The 21,489-nt window shown below is 40.9% G+C and overlaps 2 protein-coding genes across 6 annotated transcripts in view; both read right to left on the bottom strand.

The window, feature by feature from the left end:
- Positions 1 to 282: 282 nt before the first annotated feature.
- On the bottom strand, positions 283 to 14,618 carry matcap2 (microtubule associated tyrosine carboxypeptidase 2). 4 transcript variants are annotated; one of them, XR_800022.1, is made up of 8 exons: positions 12,271 to 12,460; positions 10,155 to 10,807; positions 6,237 to 6,380; positions 3,695 to 3,827; positions 2,948 to 3,253; positions 2,359 to 2,456; positions 1,710 to 2,046; positions 287 to 923 (listed from the first exon to the last, which is right to left on the bottom strand). XR_800022.1 is itself a non-coding variant. In XM_010788985.1 (7 exons), the coding sequence occupies exons 1-7, from the start codon at positions 14,599 to 14,601 to the stop codon at positions 1,888 to 1,890; spliced, it is 1,506 nt and encodes a 501-aa protein (XP_010787287.1). In that variant the 5' UTR covers positions 14,602 to 14,618; the 3' UTR covers positions 283 to 1,887. The 4 variants fall into 4 exon arrangements, 3 of the variants coding, with proteins under 3 accessions (XP_010787287.1, XP_010787286.1, XP_010787288.1); XM_010788985.1 differs by lacking the exon at positions 12,271 to 12,460 and adding an exon at positions 14,589 to 14,618 and having other exon boundaries at positions 283 to 2,046; XM_010788984.1 differs by having other exon boundaries at positions 283 to 2,046.
- Positions 14,619 to 15,294: 676 nt separating this feature from the next.
- Positions 15,295 to 21,489, bottom strand: part of oxsm (3-oxoacyl-ACP synthase, mitochondrial) — a 13,962-nt gene continuing 7,767 nt past the window's right edge. For both annotated transcript variants that reach the window (XM_010788981.1, XM_010788982.1), the window contains exons 3-4: positions 16,831 to 17,392; positions 15,295 to 16,193 (exon numbers count right to left, since the gene is read on the bottom strand). In XM_010788981.1, the coding sequence (XP_010787283.1) occupies positions 15,791 to 16,193; positions 16,831 to 17,392 (965 nt within the window). In that variant the 3' untranslated portion in view covers positions 15,295 to 15,790. The remainder of the gene's footprint in view (positions 16,194 to 16,830; positions 17,393 to 21,489) is intronic.

Raw genomic sequence — 21,489 nt, 5'->3', positions numbered from 1 at the left:
CTCTGGATCTCTGAATGGTTTCCAGTTTCAATGAAATGTGACGCTGCTGAATGGGAAGAGACACACGTGTGTGTGTGTGTGTGTGTGTGTGTGTGTGTGTGTGTGTGTGTGTGTGTGTGTGTGTGTGTGTGTGTGTGTGTGTGTGTGTGTGTGTGTGTGTGTGTGTGTGTGTCTCTTGTACTATCACTACACAAACAAACATCTGATTACACAACATCCAGTGTTTTGTGTTACAGTCAGAACGATGAATACTTTAGGAGATAAAAAGCACACCGATTATTTCAGGGAGTTTTATTCAGAGATTCTAAAATATCCCAAACAAACAAGTCACTTCAATAATACAAAAACAGGAAAACCAAGTCAGTAAACGGTACCATCAACAGCCACTCTGGATATCAGGTCAACTATTACACCTCAAGGCGTTGGTTTGTCTTTTAAAACCCAAATATGTATAATTAATGACACCAACATGATATCAGTGCAGAGCTTTAAGGACAGGGTGCAAACAGGAAGTCACCTTCAAAACAAAAGACGCTCACACTTCAGGGAGTTTGTGTTTTTACAGGAAATGTGGAGAAGCTGGAGCTGGAGTGTTTCAGAACGTGTGTCTACACAAAGTGTCCACAGGGAACAGAGGGCAGGCGCGTGTTCACCTCCTGAGGAGACGGCTGTAACACAGCAGGTAAGTACACTTAGATCATCAGAGAACCCTAAATATAGAAATGTTCTGACGGCTCATGCTCAAATTAATATTCATGCACTAATCCACCAGATGTGAAGCATCGAGAAGTCTCTGAACATGTGGTTTAACTCTCCGTTAGGCAGCTTTCACATCAGGTCACTGCTCAGGTCGGGCTCCAAAGAAGACTGATGGTCCCCTCAGTTTGCTCTTTTCACGTTAGAGAAGACAACAGACTAGTTCCCTTCGGCCAACAGAGAAAGCACGGAGTCATTTCACAAACTAGAACAGCACAGCGTCTCTTGATCCCACTTTAAAGGGTTGTTGAACGAAAAGGACGTGAAGAAATCCCTATGATGTGTTTTCAGTGAACTTCCATCCATAGCAAAGCAACGACACGCATCTTATTCAACTCTTTAATAATAAGAACTGCATTCAGGGGACTTTATCAAAGGTCTTTGTTCATGTGGTCGGTTTAACGTAAAGAAAGAAAGGTTTTTAAGTCTCAAACATCAAATAGCCTGAAACTAATCCGTTATAAGTCGCGCTCTAATTAACAGACAGCGGTCAGAAGTGAGTAAAACATCTGCAGCTACTTTGCACACTTTAGGAATGTTTATACCGTTTTCGTCGCAGACTATAGAGTGTTTTAATGCATTCTGTGTATTACAAACTGTGTCATGATGATGTATATCTGTCCTTCTGTTGATACGTGGATATTAACGACATGTGTAATGTCAACTTTCGGCAAGAGAATTCAATCAGAGACGAACAAAGTGTGTGGATCTGAAATGGGCTTAGAGCATCAGAGGGTCAGAGGTTTGGTCCCCTGCCGTCTGATGTGTAACCTGCTTTGGAAACAAACCCTACATTTCTCCTCCAGGCATTTCTAAACTAAGGAACATTTAAAAACCTCCCAAACCTCAGTGAGCGTGGAGACTGTGAAATAAAACACTTGGCATCAAACTCTTTGAATGCAGTAAAGACATGTTAGTGTTCAGAGGAGTTGGCACTGAAGAATCTAACGTACCTCACGAACGTGCAGTGCAGCATGCTGGGTAATGGCAGTGGGTGTGTGTGTGTGTAAGTGTGAGTGTGTGTGTGTGTGTGTGTCTGAGTCTGTGTGTGTGTGTGTGTGTGTGTGTGTGTGTGTGTGTGTGTGTGTGTGTGTGTGTGTGTGTGTGTGTGTGTGTGTGTGTGTGTGTGAGTCAGATGATGCTCCTCAGCTCCTGGTCTGTCAGCTGATTGGTCTCCATGATCTTCAGCAGCTGTTCACAGTATCTGCTCTGATCCTGCAGGAAATGAGGAATCCTCACGTTCTCCATCTGAGCCGACGCCTTCAGACGATCCACGTCCTCAAAAGACACCTGAGGAATACAAGAGATACGACCGGCTGCAGTTACACTCAAACAGACATTATGAGGAACCGTCAGAACCAGAACAACTGGAGTAATTCAGAACAACTGGAGTAATTCATGATTTAAATTCAATGTAATACACATATAGAAATGTGTATGCTAAGTTTCTAACGGGGGTAACTCCTTTAAAGTCCTGAGATATTGTGAAGAGAGGAAGAAGGAAGGAAACACTTCTGAAGATCATCCAGTGAATCAATATCACAGCTGCTCAGTGAGTCTGTGAACGTGACTGTGCTCATATATAAAGATGGAGGTCCTCACCTTCCCCAGAGCCATCAGCAGGGGGAAGTTGATCTTGTCTCTGAACCTCAGGATCTTCAGGATCCCGTCCAGATACACCTGGTCTTTACTGAAGCATCCTGCAGCAGGAGGAGGAGGAGGAGATAAGAAGTACTTTATTGATCCCAATTGAGGAAATGTTAGAGTCGCAGCAGCATAAAAAGACACAGCATTGTACAAAATATCAAGACACAACACATGGAAAACAAACATGGAACATCACAGCAGGATCAGTGAGAGAGAAGCGTGCATCTGATCTGTAGCTCTGTGTTCACTGAGAGGACAGACTGGAGCACAAAGGATGCTTCAGGCTGACTTTAGTGAATTGAGGGACCCTGTGTCTGAGGAATGGGATATTAAATATTAGATTGATTATAAATGTACAGTGTGATTCTAAGTCCAGTTGTCCAAGAGAAGCTGTGGAGCAGAGATGATGTAATGTAGTGGTTTAAGGACCCTCAGCAGGCTGCTTGGTGTCCCTCTGAGTCTCGTCTCATGCTTCAGAAGTATCCCTCACAGATATAGCTCCAACAGGTATAATGATGTAATGCAGTGATCTGAGGACCCTCACCTGGCTGCTTGGTATCCCTCTGGCCCCTCTTGGCCCTCACACAGTAGTCCCAGCGGGTGTTGGGGTCCTGCAGGAAGCCCCCCAGGCAGTGGAAGAGCTGACAGAAGGACATGCTGCTGGCCTGGTGCACGGTGTAGTAAAGAAGAGCTGCTCTCCACAGCGTGGGGTCCTTTCTGAAGAGGACGCTGTGCAGGCTGGCCAGACCCTCCTCTGTGGGGTTCAGGGGCCTCAGGTTGAGCCTCCTGCGGGCCGACGCGCTGCTCCACGGCTGCTGCAGGTTGTTCAGCCCGCGGAAATAATGAGTTCCTGGAGGAGGGAGAGAGAAGTTTAAAACGCACGTTATGCAAACAATCTAGGTAAGTTTAGTTACATAGCACTTTTCAACACAAGGCAATTGAAAGTGTAATCCTCAGAGGTGTTAAGTAACTAAGTAGATGTACTCAAGAACTGTATTCAAGCAACATTTTAAGATACTTGTACTTTACTTGAGTATTTCCATTTCTTGCCATCAGTTATATACAGTACATGAAATAATGAGCTCCTGGAGATCAATCCTAACAATGGTCAAAGAGACAGCCTTCTGTCTTTTCTAAGGAAGTGAGAATTAGAAGCTGGATGTGAATTCAAACTGCGGGGAAATCAAACCAGAGAAGGAAGTTATACCTAAATGAGACTAAATGATAAATCTACTACAACACTAAGCACATTATTGTCCTCCAGGACCCCACATTTAGAATAACCCCTCACCGATCTCGTGCCGCAGCATCCCCTCCAGCCAGTGCTCTCTGGCGCTGCAGATGTTGATGGTGAGGGTCGGGCGGCTGTTCACCACCGTCATGGAGGCTCTGGAGAGCAGGTCCTCCGTCACCTGCACCACGATCTGTTTAACACACCATATTACATAATGTCAGGGAATCATTTGCCCTGCATGTCCTATCCTCCTATATGAGATGAGAGAAACCCAGACTATCAGAGAGATATTAAACAAATCAAAGTTAGTCAGACGACTCATTGTAGAAGAAAAGAAAAAGGCAAATACTACAACTTTTTAACGACCAACTATGGGGTTCCTCAGGGCTCTATACTGGGTACATTATGCATTTTTTTCTTACAATAAAACCCAACATCTCGTTTCATTTTTACACTTACACCACCTCTCTTAGAGCCCAATAGCTAAATAATGTCTATGAATACATGCTTGGAGAGTTTAAAACATTAGATTACAATGATCGAGCTAAGATAAGTGTTCAACCCATTATTTTATTTTTAAGAATTTTGACCCGACACATAAAGACAAGACAAATACTACAACTTTTTAACGACCAACTATGGGAAGTAGAGTAGTTGTCGACTCCTCTTCATCCTATGGGGTTCGCCCTCTGACATCGATGCTCAGCCTTGGACAGCCGCTATCTCCCTTAAGGGGTGGCTGCCCTAGCATTTTGTTGTTGTTACCCGTTTGTGACCGGGCAACTTTCGGTCAGAGATAGTTATTGTTGTGGGACACCTGGCACACATCCTTCTCAGGGTGTGGATGACCCAGAGGTGTAAGATCCTCTAGCCATAACCGACAACTAAAGTTGATTCAGTGTCCCCAGCTGTTTAGTCTATCTAGTGAAGAATGTTGATTCCCCTCAGCAAACTAGTAAAACCTCTACCAGAGAAGAGAACCCTCAGAATTGATTGTGGCATCTCAACCGTGTGGTCAGATCGTGGCTCCTGACATGTTGTGTGAATTCTCGAAGCTCCAAATAAACCGTCAGTGTTTGCCATCAAAGCTCCCGCTCTCCTCGTGTCCCTCTGAGTCCTGTTTCCTATTGCTTCAGAAGTTTCTTTCACACATAAGAGTTCAGTTTAGCTGATGCTTCAAACCAAAGCAATTGTTCTACAGAAGCAATTTGGAGTTAAGTATCTTGGCCAATAACATTTGGACATATTGACCGTAGGATTCAGGGAGAGAAACCCTAACCCTCTGATTGGGGGACAGTCTTTTCCCCCCCGGAGGCACATCAACCATACACTCACAATTAACCGTAAAATAAAGGCTGTATATTATCCTATAACCTGTCCAATCCACTTCCACAACTTCCCAACATCAGTGAAGTATCCCAACAGGAAGCTCAGGAAAAGGCTTGTTTCCAAAATGAAAGCCACAGAAGCAACAATAAAGCTATCAACACCTACTTAGCACTAGAGATATTAGCACCTAATGCAAAACAACTGATGATAATAAGTGTGTTTTTAGGTATAGTTACAAAGCTTGTGTTCTTGTGACTCTGTCCTGCCCGTAATGTGTTAATAAAATGTCTGAGTAGGCGGACATGTATTCAAATAATGCCCATGAATACATCAGTGGCAGATTAAATTGACGTTGTCCTTGTGTCTATGCAGACTGCGGACATATACTCTTGGTTACAGAAAAACGTATACTGTCATTTGTAGCTCGGCTCAACACGATGCAGAAAGAGTCGTGTGAGTTTATCGTTTGGTTTCTCCTTGAATGCTATTCCCTTTCTTGTTTTTCCTTCACTGTCTAAAACCTATTAAGACTCTCCCAAGGATGCTCGAGCTGTGTGTGTGTGTGTGTGTGTGTGTGTGTGTGTGTGTGTGTGTGTGTGTGTGTGTGTGTGTGTGTGTGTGTGTGTGTGTGTGTGTAATGTGTTCAGTGGGCCATTAATAACCCGGTGATGTAACGTGTCTTTGTTGGTGGTTACATAAAGCAAAGTGCAGGATGACTTCAGGGAGCGACTGTTTTTTTGCAAGGTCTGATTCTCCCTGGAGCTGATTGGCTGTGACGCTGCTGTCTGCTGATCTGATATCATGTCAGCATCCAGAACAACACCCAAAGACACCAGGCTACAAACAACAGCCTCTTAATGACTACAGAACAAGTGCAGAAATGCAATTGGAGTTATCCATGACTATTTGTGAGTTCAAAAGCCATTTTTTTGCCACACAATTACATATTAAACCAGTAGAAAGATGCAAAAAGTAGTAAGGACGTAATGTTGCAAGGCATATAACAACATATACAAAATACCCCTCATTCATGCTGGAAATTGGATTGAAAGTGGCGCAAAAGTCTGATTAAACAACGTCAGATCGTCAGGAGAATCTTCATGCTTGTGATGAAGTATGAAGATTCTCCTGACATCCAACTTTTTGACTTTATGTTAAATGACCTGCAGTAGGAATGGTCAGAACTGTGTTTTGTGGAGTTGAAATCAAACTACAACGCCATAAGATTGTGCACATTTTAAAGTAAATGCATGTGTTTTTCTCCTCGTACCTCCCCCACACAGCCCTCCTTCTCCATGTACTTCTTGACGTTGTGGCAGACGCGACTCTTGCTCAGCAGATTTCCTCCGGTGGCTTGTTCAAACTTCTCATAGCTGCCGTATCTCTGCAGAGCCAACTCCATGATGTTCACCGCCTGAAGAGAGGAGGAAACATACTGCTGGTGATGCTGAGGACATTGTTGAATAATGGTTCGAAAGAAAAACAAAGCGAGTCTAGTCCAAACTGAACGTTTTTACTTTATATTATTGTAACAGTTTGCAACAAGAACGGTAATAGAGGGGGAAAATTCACTCAAACGAGAAAGAGCAGGATACATACTTGCACTTCAAAATAAAAGCATTTCATGTCAAACATTTCGTCGTTAACTTTTGTCAGGAAGCAAATAAACAAATTATTTTACTGCCTTCAATAAAGGAAGTTACAACAGACATAAAGGACTTGGCAATAACTGCAAGATGTGCTGATGAGAAGCTATATGAGATAGCAAGAAACTTAGACTGTCAGACAGATATTAAACAAATACAGAAGAAAATGCAAATTCTACAACCTTTTGACGACCAACTATGGGGTTCCTCAGGGCTCTATACTGGGTACATTATTTTTCTTTTTTTAAGTTGCTCTTATTTACAATAAAACCCAACATCTCATTTCATTATTACACTGATACCACCTCTCTTAGAGCATCTCTCTCTCTTAGAATAGCTAAAGAACGACTATGAACACATGTTGGGAGAGTTTAAAACATTAGATTACAATGATCGAGCTAAGATAAGTGTTCAACCCATAATTTTATTTTTAAGAATTTTGACCCGACACTTATAGAAAAGACAAACACTACAACTTTTTAACGACGAACTATGGGAAGAAGAGGAGTTGTCGATTCCTCTTCATCCTATGGGGTTCCTCAGGGCTCTATACTGGGTACATATTTCTTTTTAGGTTGCTCTTATTGACAATAAAACGCAACATCTGTTTTCATTTGTACACTGATGCCACCTCTCTTCATGCCTAATAGCTACAGGATGACTATGAATACATGTTGGGAGAGTTTAAAACATCAGATTACTACGATTCAGATAAGATAAGAGTTCAACCAATTATTTGATTTTTAAGAATTCTGACGCGACACATAGAGATCTGGACATCTGACAATTGAAAAGTAAACTTGTCTGTTCTCCTTGTGGAAAAACTGATATAAAGACAGTGTTTCTAAATGACCTCCAAACTGGTTTTGCATTTCTGTTTCTGCAGTTACTTGGTACTTAATATGCAACAAAGACTGTGAACTTACACCAGTATATCCCCAATAAATCTTTAAACAACTGGCAAATGTATCAGTCTAGCTCTTCTTATAATTACAGTAAACTGAGCCTTTAGGAGATGTGTACGAAGCAGGTCAATAGGTAAGGAGTAAGTGAAACAAAGGAGGCATTTATTAAGAAATGATAACTGGACTTCTAACAAAAACAGACCGAAGGAAATAAAGCAAAACAGAATAAATGAAAACACCAATGAAGTCAAGTAAAGCCACCTCCTCACAACTCCAGTGATATCATCTATTTACAGCATGATATAACCTTTAAGAGATACTGTAGATTGTGTTTTTATCCTTTATTATGTATTTATCATGTCCAGAATGTAGAGAGTGATTCCTGCCATTAGTCCGGCTTCACACTCATTTATAATTAAAGTTCCTGTGTAACTCTAGCGCACAGTCTGGCTTTACAACGAATGAAATCATGCTGAATATTAATTTAAGGGGTGCTTCATTACAGTGAAATCTAATGAGTATTAATACCTTCTATTCCCACGGATTCATTATTATTCTGTTAGACAAATGAGCTGAAAGTGACAATGCTCTTTGAAAAGGCATCGCAGAAATATTAAAGCATGCCAAACTAGGGCAGACTCTAGGTAGAAAGCATCCTCCACAGGATCGTTTGACTGCGTTGCTTGTTGAAATCTTCCTCTCACGCTTTCCTTTGTCTTACTGTGTCTGTGCACGACTTTCTAAAAAAAGCCTGAAACCCAACACCACTGTTTTCCTTCTCACTCTGCACATCTCTGCATGTATTTGTTGTGGATAGTTCAGAATATGCATTTTAATTCTTGTCTTTTTTCTGTGTGTTTCTTCTACAGCTCTAGTGTTACTTATCTAACATGATTATTAATGTGGTAAATGCATGATGTGTGAAACGTGTCTTTATCTTCTTGTTTATAGCATAAACATCTGTTTGCAGTCCACATATGTATATTATTACAATAAGCAGTAGTTTATTCCAACGTACTGTATTTATTTACTATTTTATCTACCTATTTCACATATTCCAGCTTTTCTACTTGCTCCACTGTGTCATTTGCAGCATTTTGATGTATTTTATTTCTTAAGTATATTGTATTATAACTCCTGGAAGACCCTGGGACTTCAGATGTCCATTGCCAACAACTACCCAGTAGCTTTTGTGCATATTGCAAAAAAGACGTTGAAATGTTAATGTTGTCTTAAGAAGCCAAATGAGAAATCCTCCGGAGTTTGCTTAATAAAGTCCTCTGTATCCCGAATGAATTCCTCATCCCACCCACCTTCCCTTTCTCTTAGGTAACCCACTCTCTCTGAATCAGCTCTGATCCTCCATGACGTTAAACAGCATTGGCAGGAAGTCTCTGAGATCTCAGTCTGCAGATCTGAGACCAGCAGCCTCAGCGCTGAACTAATGCACCAGGGAAGTTGTTAGATGTGATGAACGATGTGTCACTGCTTCTGGCCCAAATTGGTGTCATTCTGCACCTCGTGACCAAATGTACTTTCTCTGTTCGTGCAGCATACAAGCAAGGTCTTCAGTTTTACTTTGAAAGAGAACTTAAGATGCTTTCATACCCTTAAAAAGACTGGGGATAATGATCAGTAAGAATGGGTCCAACCTGATGGTAGTTATTGGAAACCTCAGGGGGGAACTTTACAACAAGTTAAACCCATGAATGCACATCCAATTTTCACTTTTAGCTCTGTTTTGGTCTCCTCCCTCTCCAGAGAAAACACATCTGCCTTTTTAGTTCCCGGTTTGTTCACAAGCTAGTCAGCCATTCAGGGAAGTAGTGCTCAAAGTGTTTATCAGCGTTTAAAAACTATATTAATGGGAGCTTTGAGATGGATTTGAAACAGTACATCTGCAAAAACCAGAACAGAAAAGCTTTTGAATTGCACAAAGTCATTTAAGCTATTGTTCAAATAAAGAAAACATGTTGTGTGTTGCCTCAATAATAGATACAGTCCACTTGGAAGATATTTTAAAGCATTTCAATAAAGCTTATTTGTTACGGCTGTTATTGCTCTCACCTAGCCGAACAAACCAAGAAAAAATAATTGAAATGTTCCAAAGAGACTGTTGGTTAAATCCTGAATGTCCTCTTCCAACATGAGAGTAACTTGATAACAGAGGTATCAACTGTAGCTGTGAACATGACAGGATGTGTGATTACCTAGAAGAGCATCTGGACTGTTTGAGGCATATGATAGCTATGTGATTAACATGATGATTCAGCCTCTATGGAGAGAGACATATGACAAGCATGATAATTTCTGACGTGGAGCTAATCAGAATTTTTAGAAAAAGTCAGAATTTTTGGAAAAGGTCAGAATTTTTGGAAAAAAGTCAGAATTTTTTGAAAAGGTCAGAATTTTTAGAAAAGGCAGAATTTTTAGAAAAGGTCAGAATTTTTTGAAAAAGTCAGAATTTTTAGAAAGGTCAGAATATCAACATTTTGCGAAAAAGTCAGAATGTTTCAGGAAAAGTCAGAATTTTCTGAAAAAGTCAGATTTATTTGAAAAAGTCAGAATTTTTAGAAAAGGTCAGAATATGGAGATTTTGCGAAAAAGTATGTTTCTAACAAAGACAGAGAACGTTACCTGCGTGAGGAAGCGATCGGAGGCGATGCTGTGCCGGGCCAGAACCAGCGGAGGAACCGGGTTGCTGTACTCAAACTGTGGGTTGTAGTTGAAGTCAGACTTGAAGAACTTGGCCTTCTCTTTCTCCACGTTGGACGGCTTGATGGCGGAGAGGATGCAGAGCCTCTTGGTGTTCTCCACTTCCCGTGTGACGGATGCTTTGTGCAGCGAGGGGAGTTTGGTGCGAGGGGAACTCAGGGTCTTCCTGATCTGTGGGGCCGTACGAGGGTTCAAACCCATCGTACTTCCCACTACTGCGATGTTTCGAGCTGGTTTGGACAGATTTCCTGAGAGGACTCGGTTTGTCTGTGCTGGTTTAACGCCAACATCTGGTGCTCGACACTTTTTAGAAGCCGTGCTGCCTTGGGCTTTTCTTCTGGTTGTTACAGTGGCGCCACATTTTACAGATGTTTTCGGCCTCTTGAAGTGCTTGGGACTCCTCTTCTCTTGTTCCTCCGCCTGCAGCAGGGCGTTGTAGCTGCCGCTGCTGAAGAGGTCTTTGAGTACACTGGAGGAAACCTTCTCCAGGTAAACTTGGCCCGGACTCAGCGCCTTGTCAGCAGAGTTCAGGATGTACTTTTTGGACATTTCTACTTCAGGCCAGTGGAGTCTTTCTGAAAGAAGGGAGACGAGACACCAGTGAGCGAAGACAGTGAAAGTGTGAGCTGCTAACTTTAGGATCAGACGCTTTCACAGACCGCTTGATCCTCTTATCAAGGAGCAATTAGATCTCCACCAATGACAGGCTCAAAGAACAAGGTGATAAATATAGAAACCAACATTTGCAATCTCTAGCATCTCTCTAAGCAAGTTACAACTTTCTTTTCCCACATTGTGGCTGTCCTTCAGAGCCATAATGGTGTTTTCTGACACAAATCATCCCTGACTCAGTTTCTTGAGCGTCTTCTATCTCAGAGTGAATGATTCCAGAGCCGGGCAGGAACACTCAGGAGTCAGAGTGCAGGTCTGTGCAGTTTCCAGTTAGGTGACCTGGAACACCGTCATCACAGAGAGAGCAGGATAGAGTTTGGACAGGAGCACTGAGGCAGAATCCATGCAACCACAGGCAGAAACTAATGACGGCAGCACAGGATGGAAGAGAGAAGAGGACTCATACAGCCAATAAAACACTGTTATCTAACAATTCAGCTGGTTACCTCATCATTCAGATCAACCTCAAATGATAGTCTTATATCACTTCATACTGCAGGCAAGGAAGCAAACAACCAAGCATCTCCTGGGTGCTTTGTTTCAAGACATTCCCTGCCAGTTACCTTAAATCCTATGAAAGTTATGAGAGAAAACACAGTCCTGAAACCTGTGTAGATCAACTACAAAATAAATCAATACTGAAGCGCCTGTAGTTCATACATCACCATTACTCAGAACAGGACACTAGTGTGAATCTGAAAGCAGACGAAGAGCATTAATCAGCATGAGTCAGCACTGAGTACACTCGGCCATAACTCTCAACAACACAAATGCCTTGCTATGATACACTAACATAGGCACTCAAAGACACAATATATATTATACAGAGTACTGACATGTACTCTAGGTAAGGCCAGATAAGCTTATTTATAGAGCACATGTAAGACACTATCAAAGTGTCTACACAAGCCCTAACATACTAAACAAGGTACATGCAAAATAAGAGTGCTTTCAAATGTTCAGTTGTGAGCTAATTTGACTTTGTATGCTACTGTGTACTTCTACTCCTCTACAATTCAGAGGTAAATGGTGTACTTTTACTCCAAACAGAGTATTGGTACTTCTACTTTTACTCAAGTACAAGATCTGAGTACTTCTACTCTTACTCAAGAACAAGATCTCAGTACTTCTACTCTTACTCAAGTACAATATCTGAGTACTTCTCCCACCTCTGCCTAAGCTATTAAGCTAATTTAACTAGCTAGTTTTTGGTACACAGGTAGCTTTAATTGACCTCCTTGCTATTATAAAAGGTATATTACATGAATGTAATCCTTGTCCCTGATATGTAGTGACTCCTCCAGGTGACTGAACTTCCAGCTACAGTCACTAAACTCAACAGAAAGAGAAGATAAATGCAGATTACCTGTGACTTTAATGGACTCCAGCATCCTCTCCGTTCACCTGAGCGTTAGCCACTCAGCAAAGTTAGCCTAGCAGAAAGAGCCGGCTAATAAAGACTAGATATAAACCAAAGCGAGTTACCTGTACTTACTACGTGTCACGATAAACCATTAAATATATGTATAAGTATTAATATGTATAAGTATTTCTGATGTCTGACTGCAGAGCGTCCTGCCTTCTCTGAGCTGCGGACAAACTGACAGCAGAGAGAGAGCGAGAGGCTTTAGTGCTGTTCCCATGGTTACGTTGATAAGAAACGATAAGAACGCAATACACAGGGTGCTCATGGGAAATGTAGTCCGTCCATCCAAGTAGGTTTACACATACGAGATATTTTACAATATATATGGTGCACACAAAGACAAAGAAATAATAATATTCAGAAGAAAAAAGATTGCAATTGTAAATATAATAATCTTTATAATTAAAGCTATTTAAAAAAAGGATAGGCCTATGTAAAAGGATTGTATAGTAACTAATTAAACATAAAGACAATATTTACACAAAATATAAATATGTGAGAGACTGAATACAGTAAAATATAATAAGACAAATACTACTTAATTCAAGAGGTGGAGCAGAAGTGTTGTGCAGGATTTACAATATTGAAAAGAGACAGCGTAAGACTATGAGGAAAATGAACCAGTTTTGTCTTAAATTATCGAAGATTTATGCATACAATTAAAAGCAGAGCTAATTTATTATCAATGGTTTCATTTCAGAGCTCCTGTTATTCTATATGAGACGTTACTTACTTATGGAGCGTTTGTTACTCACCGTCTGTTGGTTCCTTGGGTTCAACTTTATTTTGTGAGTTTCGTGTTAATTGTTTCTCTTTCTTAAAGCAGTAAACCGTAAAGTAACTGTCGTGCTTCTGTTGTCCCGCCTCCAGGTATGTTGTATATAAAAGGATAGACAACATGTATTTAAGAATATCTGCGGCCCTTTGGATTTATCAGATGATCACATGGATGACTAACAGACCAATGCAGTTTCCCAGCTTGTATAATTGTTATGGTTTTGAATGATAACCATTTAATTTAGTCATATTTTCTTTTCTTAAGCATATTTCTGAATAAAAGATAATGTTTGGAAAATACAAGTCAATCATTATGGTTATTCTCTCTGTTCACATGCTGCTGGGACACAATGACATTGCATTTTCACACTTTATGGTCTTTTATTATACAAGTTAATTTAGTTTGATGAACCAAGTACAATTCTGTGGAACCTGTGAACAAAAATACAATCAAAAGTCAACGTATCGTTTTCTTTAATGGTGTAATTTTCTTTAAAAGTCAATCATTATTCTCTAAAATGAGTCTGTTCAGATGCTGCTGAGACACCGAGACATGAACAGAAGACTACAAAACAAACAAATACCATTTTGTGGACAAAGTAAAGGTAATTAAAGTCAACCAATCATTTTTCACTTTTTTTAAAGTAAATAATTATTCTCTTAATTAGTCTGTAGAGATGCTGCTGAGACAGACACATATCTTTAATATCCCTTGATAGATCAGTATGTAGTGTCTCTACTTTAAAGAGTCCTCTCCTGCTGATGATCTGGGGCCGTATTCACAAAGCATTTTATCTTACTGCTAGGAGTGCTCCTAACTCGCGCTAAAACATTTTACGTAGGAGTTTTTTCTTAAAAGTTATTCACAAAGCCGCTGAGACCTACTCATACTAAGGATAAATCACTAAGAGTGAACTAAGAGTGAACTAAGAGTGACGCGCCGTTGCTATGGATTACGTCGATTCTCGTGCATGAGTTTAGAAGCGGTTAGTACGGTGATTGGTTGTTCAGAGCAGGCGGTCTCGGTGAAACTCATCCGCAACATCCCACAAACGAGCCCACTAAATCACCGAAAAACAAGGAAATAGCCTAGGCTAGAAATGTATTCCTATCAAATAGTTATGGACAGTGCAGTTAGCAGAATACACGCAGGATGACAAGTTTGTGCAGACCACGATAATGACGTTGTATATGCACGTTAAAGAGAGAGAGCAAACAATAAAAATACGTAAATTGCATTAAATCAAGGAGGCAATTAAAAGCACCCTGCAAACTATTATCCAATGAGCATATTTCCAGCACTTAAACACTTTCAATAACAGCCCATACCGCCGTTCAAGTCCCCCTATCATGATGAATGAAAACAATCTGCGTGTTGATGGAATGTAATTTCTTTCTATTGACGAACACGTCCTCATCTTTTGATGGCGCAATTATTTTTATGTGCGTCCCGTCAATAGCACCGACCACACCGGGCATACCTGCAATTGCCATGAAGTTGGCTTTGATCCTGTGTAGTTGTTGATTGTCCAAAGGAAACCGGATAAACTGTTGGATGATATGTGGTCACTCTAGAGAGCGCGTTGATGGTTTGGTTTATGGCACGGCTGACTGATGGTTGCGATATTCCTAAATCGTCGGCATTGCAAAGTTGCATTTTCCCTGTTGCTAAATATCGTAGTGTTGCCAAACATTTTATTTCCGGACTAATCGGGTTATTCCTGTTAGTCGGGGATGTTATTGCATCCCGCACTAATTCCACAACAATTTTGATACCCTCATGATTTAGCCTATATCTCTTGATCAATTCACAGTCTTCCATTGTCTCCAAAACATTTCGTCTCTCAGCCATTTTCAGATTCTTTGTGAATAGGTCTTACTGAGTTAGGAGTCCTCTCGAGGACTTTTAAGCTCTCCCAGACTTAGGTGCTACTTTTAGGCCTAAAATACTTTGTGAATTGCTCTTAGTGAATAAAATTAGGAGTCCTAAATGTAAGACTGACACGCCCATTATGTTTAGGAGTTTCTCCTAAATTCGCCAGTTAGGAGCTACTTTTAGCCCTAAGATCCTTTGTGAATACGGCCCCAGATGTTTTATTATTTATTTGGCTCAATTCACAATCTTTGGTTTCCGACAAACCAAGTACCATTTTGTGGAACCTGTGGACAAAATAAATGCAATTAAAGTCAAGTTATCATTTATTTTAATGGGCCAATTTCCTTTGAAAGTAATTAATTACTCTCCTAATGAATCTGTTCAGATGCTGCTGACACACTGAGACAACTTTAATATCTGTTTATCTGAATGTATTTATATTTGGCTCAAAAAACACACTTCTTGGTCTTTTATTTGACAAGTTCATTAACTTAGACGAACCATATACCATTTTGTGGAACCTGTGGACAGAAAACACATTTAACTAAAGTCAACATATCATCTTTTTAATGGAGTAATTTCCTTTTCAATTCACACTTTTTTACTTAACATCAACGTATCCATGTTTTTCTGTGTGTACTATCCTCTCAAAGCAAATAATTACTCTCTTAATGAGTGTGTTCACATGCTGCTGAGACACAGAGACATAACTTTTGTTCATTAACTTATATAAACTTAACATCAATGTATCAGTATTTTTCTGTGTGTACTATCCTCTCAAAGCCTATCCCCTCTTAATGAGTGTGTTCACAAGCTGCTGAGACACAGAGAGGCGTTGGTGCCTCCGAACCCGAAGGAGTTAGTGAGAGCGACTCTTCGTCCCTCAGCGCTCCACCTCTGCGCTGTGAAGGGCACGTAGTTCAGGTTGAACTCTGGATCTGTGCGGTCCAGGTTCAGGGTGGGAGGAAGGACCCCGTGGAAGCAGGACAGAGCCGTGAAAGCTGCCTCCAGAGCCCCTGCGGCCCCTAGAAGGTGCCCCGTGGCCCCTTTAGTGGAGGAGACGGACAGATGCTCGGCGCTCTGATGGAACAGCTTCTTGATGGCGGCGTTTTCAGCGGCGTCTCCCAAAGGAGTGGAGGTGGCGTGAGCGTTAACGTACGTCACGTCTGAAGGAGAAACCCCCGCATCTCTGAGGGCCGCTGACATGCACCTGAGAGGACAGAGGGCAGAGGTCAGAGGTCAGTACAAAGATGTGGAATATTACACTGTGATAAATAGGTTTGGACATTTGTTTTAGCATTAAATTGTGTTTCACAAAAGATACAATAAGCTAAATTAGAGGGAATGGTCATTTTTGCCATCTCTGAGAGAGTTAGGATCTATGGTATCAGTGTAATAACAACATATGAGTAAGAGTAACTTAGAAGATAGTACTATTGGGTTGTTGTTATTGAAAACTATTAATATGAAGATTTTTTTTGTTTTTTCGTTGAATATACAAATATTACCATGAATGTGGATAAATACTGTTTTTAACAATACGGTATTCTGTTTTTCACATTTGTTATTTTTTATTTTTGTATCTGTTCGAAATAAAGACTGAAAATGAAAAAAATGAAAAATAAGTATTGGAGTAAAACTGGAATGAATAATCATGACTTAGATTGTGTCTGATTGTTGTGATTTGTGTCTGATTGTTGTGATGTATCCATAATTCGATCCCAAACTTTGGAACCACTACTTTAATAAGTGACAAGAGTTTTACTGCATTATATATTATTACTTAAACGTTGAAACCACAAGCTGAAAATGTAACTCCATGCTCGATAAAACCCTAAGCTTGAGACCTGAAGGCTCCATCTCCATCAGCAGTGGGGGCCGTGATGTGGCTGGCGTCCCCTGAGAGCCCGTACCCCAGAATCTCAGCGTATATTCGGGCTCCTCTCCTCACAGCGTGCTCTCTTTCCTCCAGAAGCACCACGGCTGCCCCCTCTCCCATCACAAAGCCTTCTCTCTCTGGGTGAAAGGGCCTCGAGGCCTTCGGAGGATCATCGTTCCACTTCGTAGCGAGGGCCCTTGCTCTGGAGAACCCAGCTACAGATAAAGGACCCACGCAGGACTCTGCTCCCCCTGCCACCATCGCATCTGCATCTCCGTAGGATATGAATCTGGCAGCGTCTCCTATAGCGTGAACTCCCGTTGTGCAAGCTGTAGAAACTGCATGGTTGGGGCCCTTCAGTTTGTGCCGGATGCTGATGTGCCCGGCGGCCATGTTGACGAGGATTCGAGGCACGAAGAAGGGGCTGACCTTCTTGTATCCTTTCTCCTGGAAAGCAGAGGCGGTGCGAGAGATTTCCTCCAGAGACACCATGCCCATCCCCACAGCTACCCCAGTGCGGAGCTGCTCTTCTGGGGTTTTAGGGAGAGAAAAGAGTCAAAGACAGCTTAATGTTAAAAACACACCGTCAGAGATGTAGAAGTACACACATCCTTTACTCAAGTAGAAGTACAGATACTCGTGTTTAAAAGTACTCTGGTAAAAGTAGAAGTACTGACTAAACTTCTTTCTTTACTAAATGATGGATACACGGATCATGTTCAAATCAATAGGGATGCAATGACTCTAAATAATAATGATCACGCCACCAAACACACATTCAGACTAAAGGAACCAGCCTGTTTGGAAAATGAGAGAAGTAGAAAGTACAGGTATTTGTGTTCAAAATGTAAGAAGTAGAAAGTACAGGTATTTGTGTTCAACATGTAAGAAGTAGAAAGTTCAGGTATTTGTGTTCAACATGGAAGAAGTAGAAAGTACAGGTATTTGTGTTCAACATGTAAGAAGTAGAAAGTACAGGTATTTGTGTTCAACATGTAAGAAGTCAAAGTAAAAAGTGGAATAAAGTACTGATACCAGAAAAAGATACTTAATACAGTAACAAAGTATTTGTACTCGACTACTTCCCACCTCTGCAAGTGGTTTTAAACACCAGCAGATGTTACACAGATAAGTACTGTTAAAGTGAGAGCAGCAAATATCAAGAAAATCCAAGAAAGATTCCCAAACACAGGATGTTCTCCTACAGGCCGAGGGATTATGGGGAAATCCCAACAGCAACAAGCAAAACAACACGTTATGTAAAATATATGAAGATTACAGATTGCTTTATTAAACTTTCATGCAACAGTTATGAGTCTAAGAGTGGGTGTAATGAGACGAGGTATGATGGAAGTATACAGCAAGCTGGAGCGGATATTAAAAGAAGCATAAGAATGTAGAGAAAGGTAGGTGAAAAAGTTGGAGTAAAGGAATGAAGAGGAAAGAGGCAGAGATATACGATGTAGAAAAGAGAACATTTAAAGAAAATACAAAAAGGAAATGATGGCGGTATTGATCGAAGCAGCAAAACAAGCAAAGGCCGAGGGCGAGAGATGAATGGGAGGACATTGTGATTCAAAATCACAACACAGCACACAGCGAGTGTCAGGAAATATCCTCTGTAGCCACTTCACACCCCTTCATTTCCTATTGTGGACGAGAATAGCTGCCACAGCATATCAGCTGCTTCTCTCACAATGTGTGATAATGAAGAGGGGATATTTGATGACCTTGTTGTTTTTCTCTGTCCGCACTCACCACAAACACACCGTGCATGTTCAACCCTGAAACATGGGGACAATCGCACTCAGAAACCAATCCCATACTGCTTTGCCCTAATCCAGGCTCTCCACGTTAGCTGTGTTATGCTAATTAGCTTGTTGTTGTTACATCAAGCGTTCAAATTGTTGCTTTGACTGAACTTTATTTAAATCTATTATGTTAACACATTAAACATAACTGTATTAGGTTAGATGTAAGCAATAATTTAACCTATTAAAATTAATATTATTGCTTTCAACTAACCTAATGTGAAATCTGTTATGACCAAATACATTTAATTAAAGTCAACGTTTCAGTCTTTTCAGTGTATTACGTCATGTCCCACATCACATTTGCTTCATCCTTGTGCACGCTAACACCGGCTGAGTGTATCCGTGTCTTGTGTGTGTGTTAAATGTGTCTACCTGCATGTGTGTGTGTGAGGTTGAAAGACGTCCCCTCTCCTCCCAGCCAGTTCCAGCCCATTTATTGAACATCTGTAGAGTCTGTCGCTTCCACTATATTACTCCCCTTAATCACACACACACACACACACACACACACACACACACACACACACACACACACACACACACACACACACACACACACACACACACACACACACACACACACACATTCCCGTATTGACACATGCACACCAGCGTGCCTAACTGATAAAACAAACATTCATTATTCTCAAATTAAAAGCCTCTGAAGGCTAATCACTACGGTGGCAAAATCTGTACCCTTCACACTGCATATTTAGAATTTTAAAACACTTTCTCAAGACTTATCACCAACTTCAAATGCACAGATAGCAAAATATGGCATGTGGTTTGTACAAACAAATATGCAAAATCGCTGATGTTTGCATTCTCTCCACTATTGTCCTTGGAGCGGTATGAAAAGTGATTAAATCATCCTTTGTTTTATTGCCTTTCTCACATCATCAATAACTTCCCCCATGGAGAACTGACGTCCTAGATGAAAACCACATTGAATTATATCTGTACGTGTGTGTGTTTGTGTACACTCACACACACTCACACACACACACCTGACTGTCAGTGTCGCAGCCAAATTCACTTTAAAACCCAAAAAACACGTCTCGTATCCGACGGTGCCAGGAAAGCAGCTCGTTAAAGCAACATCAGTTGTTACTGCGAACTGTTTGAAAGGAAAGCGGTGAGGTTAGGTCAGGAGAAACTTTCCTTTTTTCTTTTTTTAAAATCGCTCACTGAACGTCTAGTTGAAAAGCAGAAGTTGTTAAATAAAAAGGTGGCTTTGGAAGACAGAGATTCAACATCAAAACCCCCGCACATCACAACACAGCAGAGAGGATTCACACCGGCAACTGGAAAGGGAACGAGAACGAGGGACAGGTGACAGAGGTCTGAAGAATAATACCAAAGATAATTTTGAGGACAATGCTTTTGTGCCTGTTCGGTCTGAGTGGAACGCTCAGAGTGGGAGGAAAATACGTTTTTCTGTCGACTACAAACCCTGGGAAAGATCTCAGTGAAGATTTTTATTAAAAACCTGCATTTTCATAGCCTGGTGTGGGGTTAATACTTTCAGAAGTCCAAAAGAATGACAATCCTGCTGATAATTACATACCAAGAGTGGCTAATGACATCAGATACATTACATACAACAGTAAACACCTGATTTGGCAGTCAACATGTCAACTTTTGCAGATGAAGTTGCTTCATTTAGGGAAATCCATGTGAAAAGCTCTTATGCTTTTTGGAGTTCCTTTCCTGCAATGTGTTCTATACGTTCCTGACGCCTGAAACGCCTCCATTGGTCTCCTTTTTTTACTTCCATAAAATAGTGACAGAATTTGTAACACTTGCTTTTCTATTGGCTAAAGCTCCAACGTGATAGGCTAAGCCATTGACCAATCACAACAGAGCAGGCCAGCTAACCAATCAGAGCAGACTGGGCCAATATGCAGGCTCATAATCTGCCTCAAATCTGGATAATTATTTGTTTAGAATAAATCACATGTGAGAGCAGTTATATATTTATTCACTTCAGAAACAAACAAAATGTCTGCTGTATTCGATCACAGTGATAGACAGTTTATTATAACTCAGTAATTGTTACACAATCCTCATCGGGCTGATTGAATTATGAGCTCTGCATGATCAGCACCACGCAGAGCTCTCAGTTCATCTCTAATAACGTGATTACTGAAGCTTCATTTAGGAATACAATGTGTGAAAAATAATTCCTTCTATCTGTTAATGTGTGGAAACAAAGCGTGCAGTGTGCAGAGTTTGATAACATCTCTAAGTGTAGCCAGGAATCACTTGTTGTGAGCATACATTGTGTATTTTCTGCATGTGTTTTGGTGTCCACAAATGAGTCCAAATACACACTAGAGTTTGCAACTGTCTGTTCCTAGCTTTTAAAAAATAGACGTAGAATGGAAGATGTGATGATACATACATTCAATGAGAAGAGCATCCATTCATATCCAAATTAAACAATTATTACCTGAACACACAGATGTCTGCATGTGTAGCAACAGAAAAACATTCAAGGTTAAAAGAGATTACGTTTGTAATATGTTTATAGTCCAAGGAGTATTGACCAATCACGTTGGAGAAGGCTTTGTTTGCATGCAGGTGAACAAAAGCTTTTTTTAAATTATATTTTAGTTTTTTGAGACTATAGACCAGGGGTCGGCAACTCCTGGCACGCGTGCCAGCATTGGCACGCGGCACCGTAACCAGTGGCACACTAGGAATAAGTGGAATAAGTGTGCAAAATATTTAAATTGTATTTTCGGATCCTGAACGAGACCGCTGCCAGAGCGCGTCCCCCCGCTACCTGCAGAATGAAGCCATGCACGCAA

The sequence above is a fragment of the Notothenia coriiceps genome, unplaced genomic scaffold (genome assembly GCF_000735185.1).
Source record: "Notothenia coriiceps isolate Sejong01 unplaced genomic scaffold, NC01 NC01_scaffold00032393, whole genome shotgun sequence".
Classification (NCBI taxonomy): Eukaryota; Metazoa; Chordata; class Actinopteri; order Perciformes; family Nototheniidae; genus Notothenia; species Notothenia coriiceps.
This window is presented reverse-complemented; position numbering and strand designations above follow the sequence as displayed.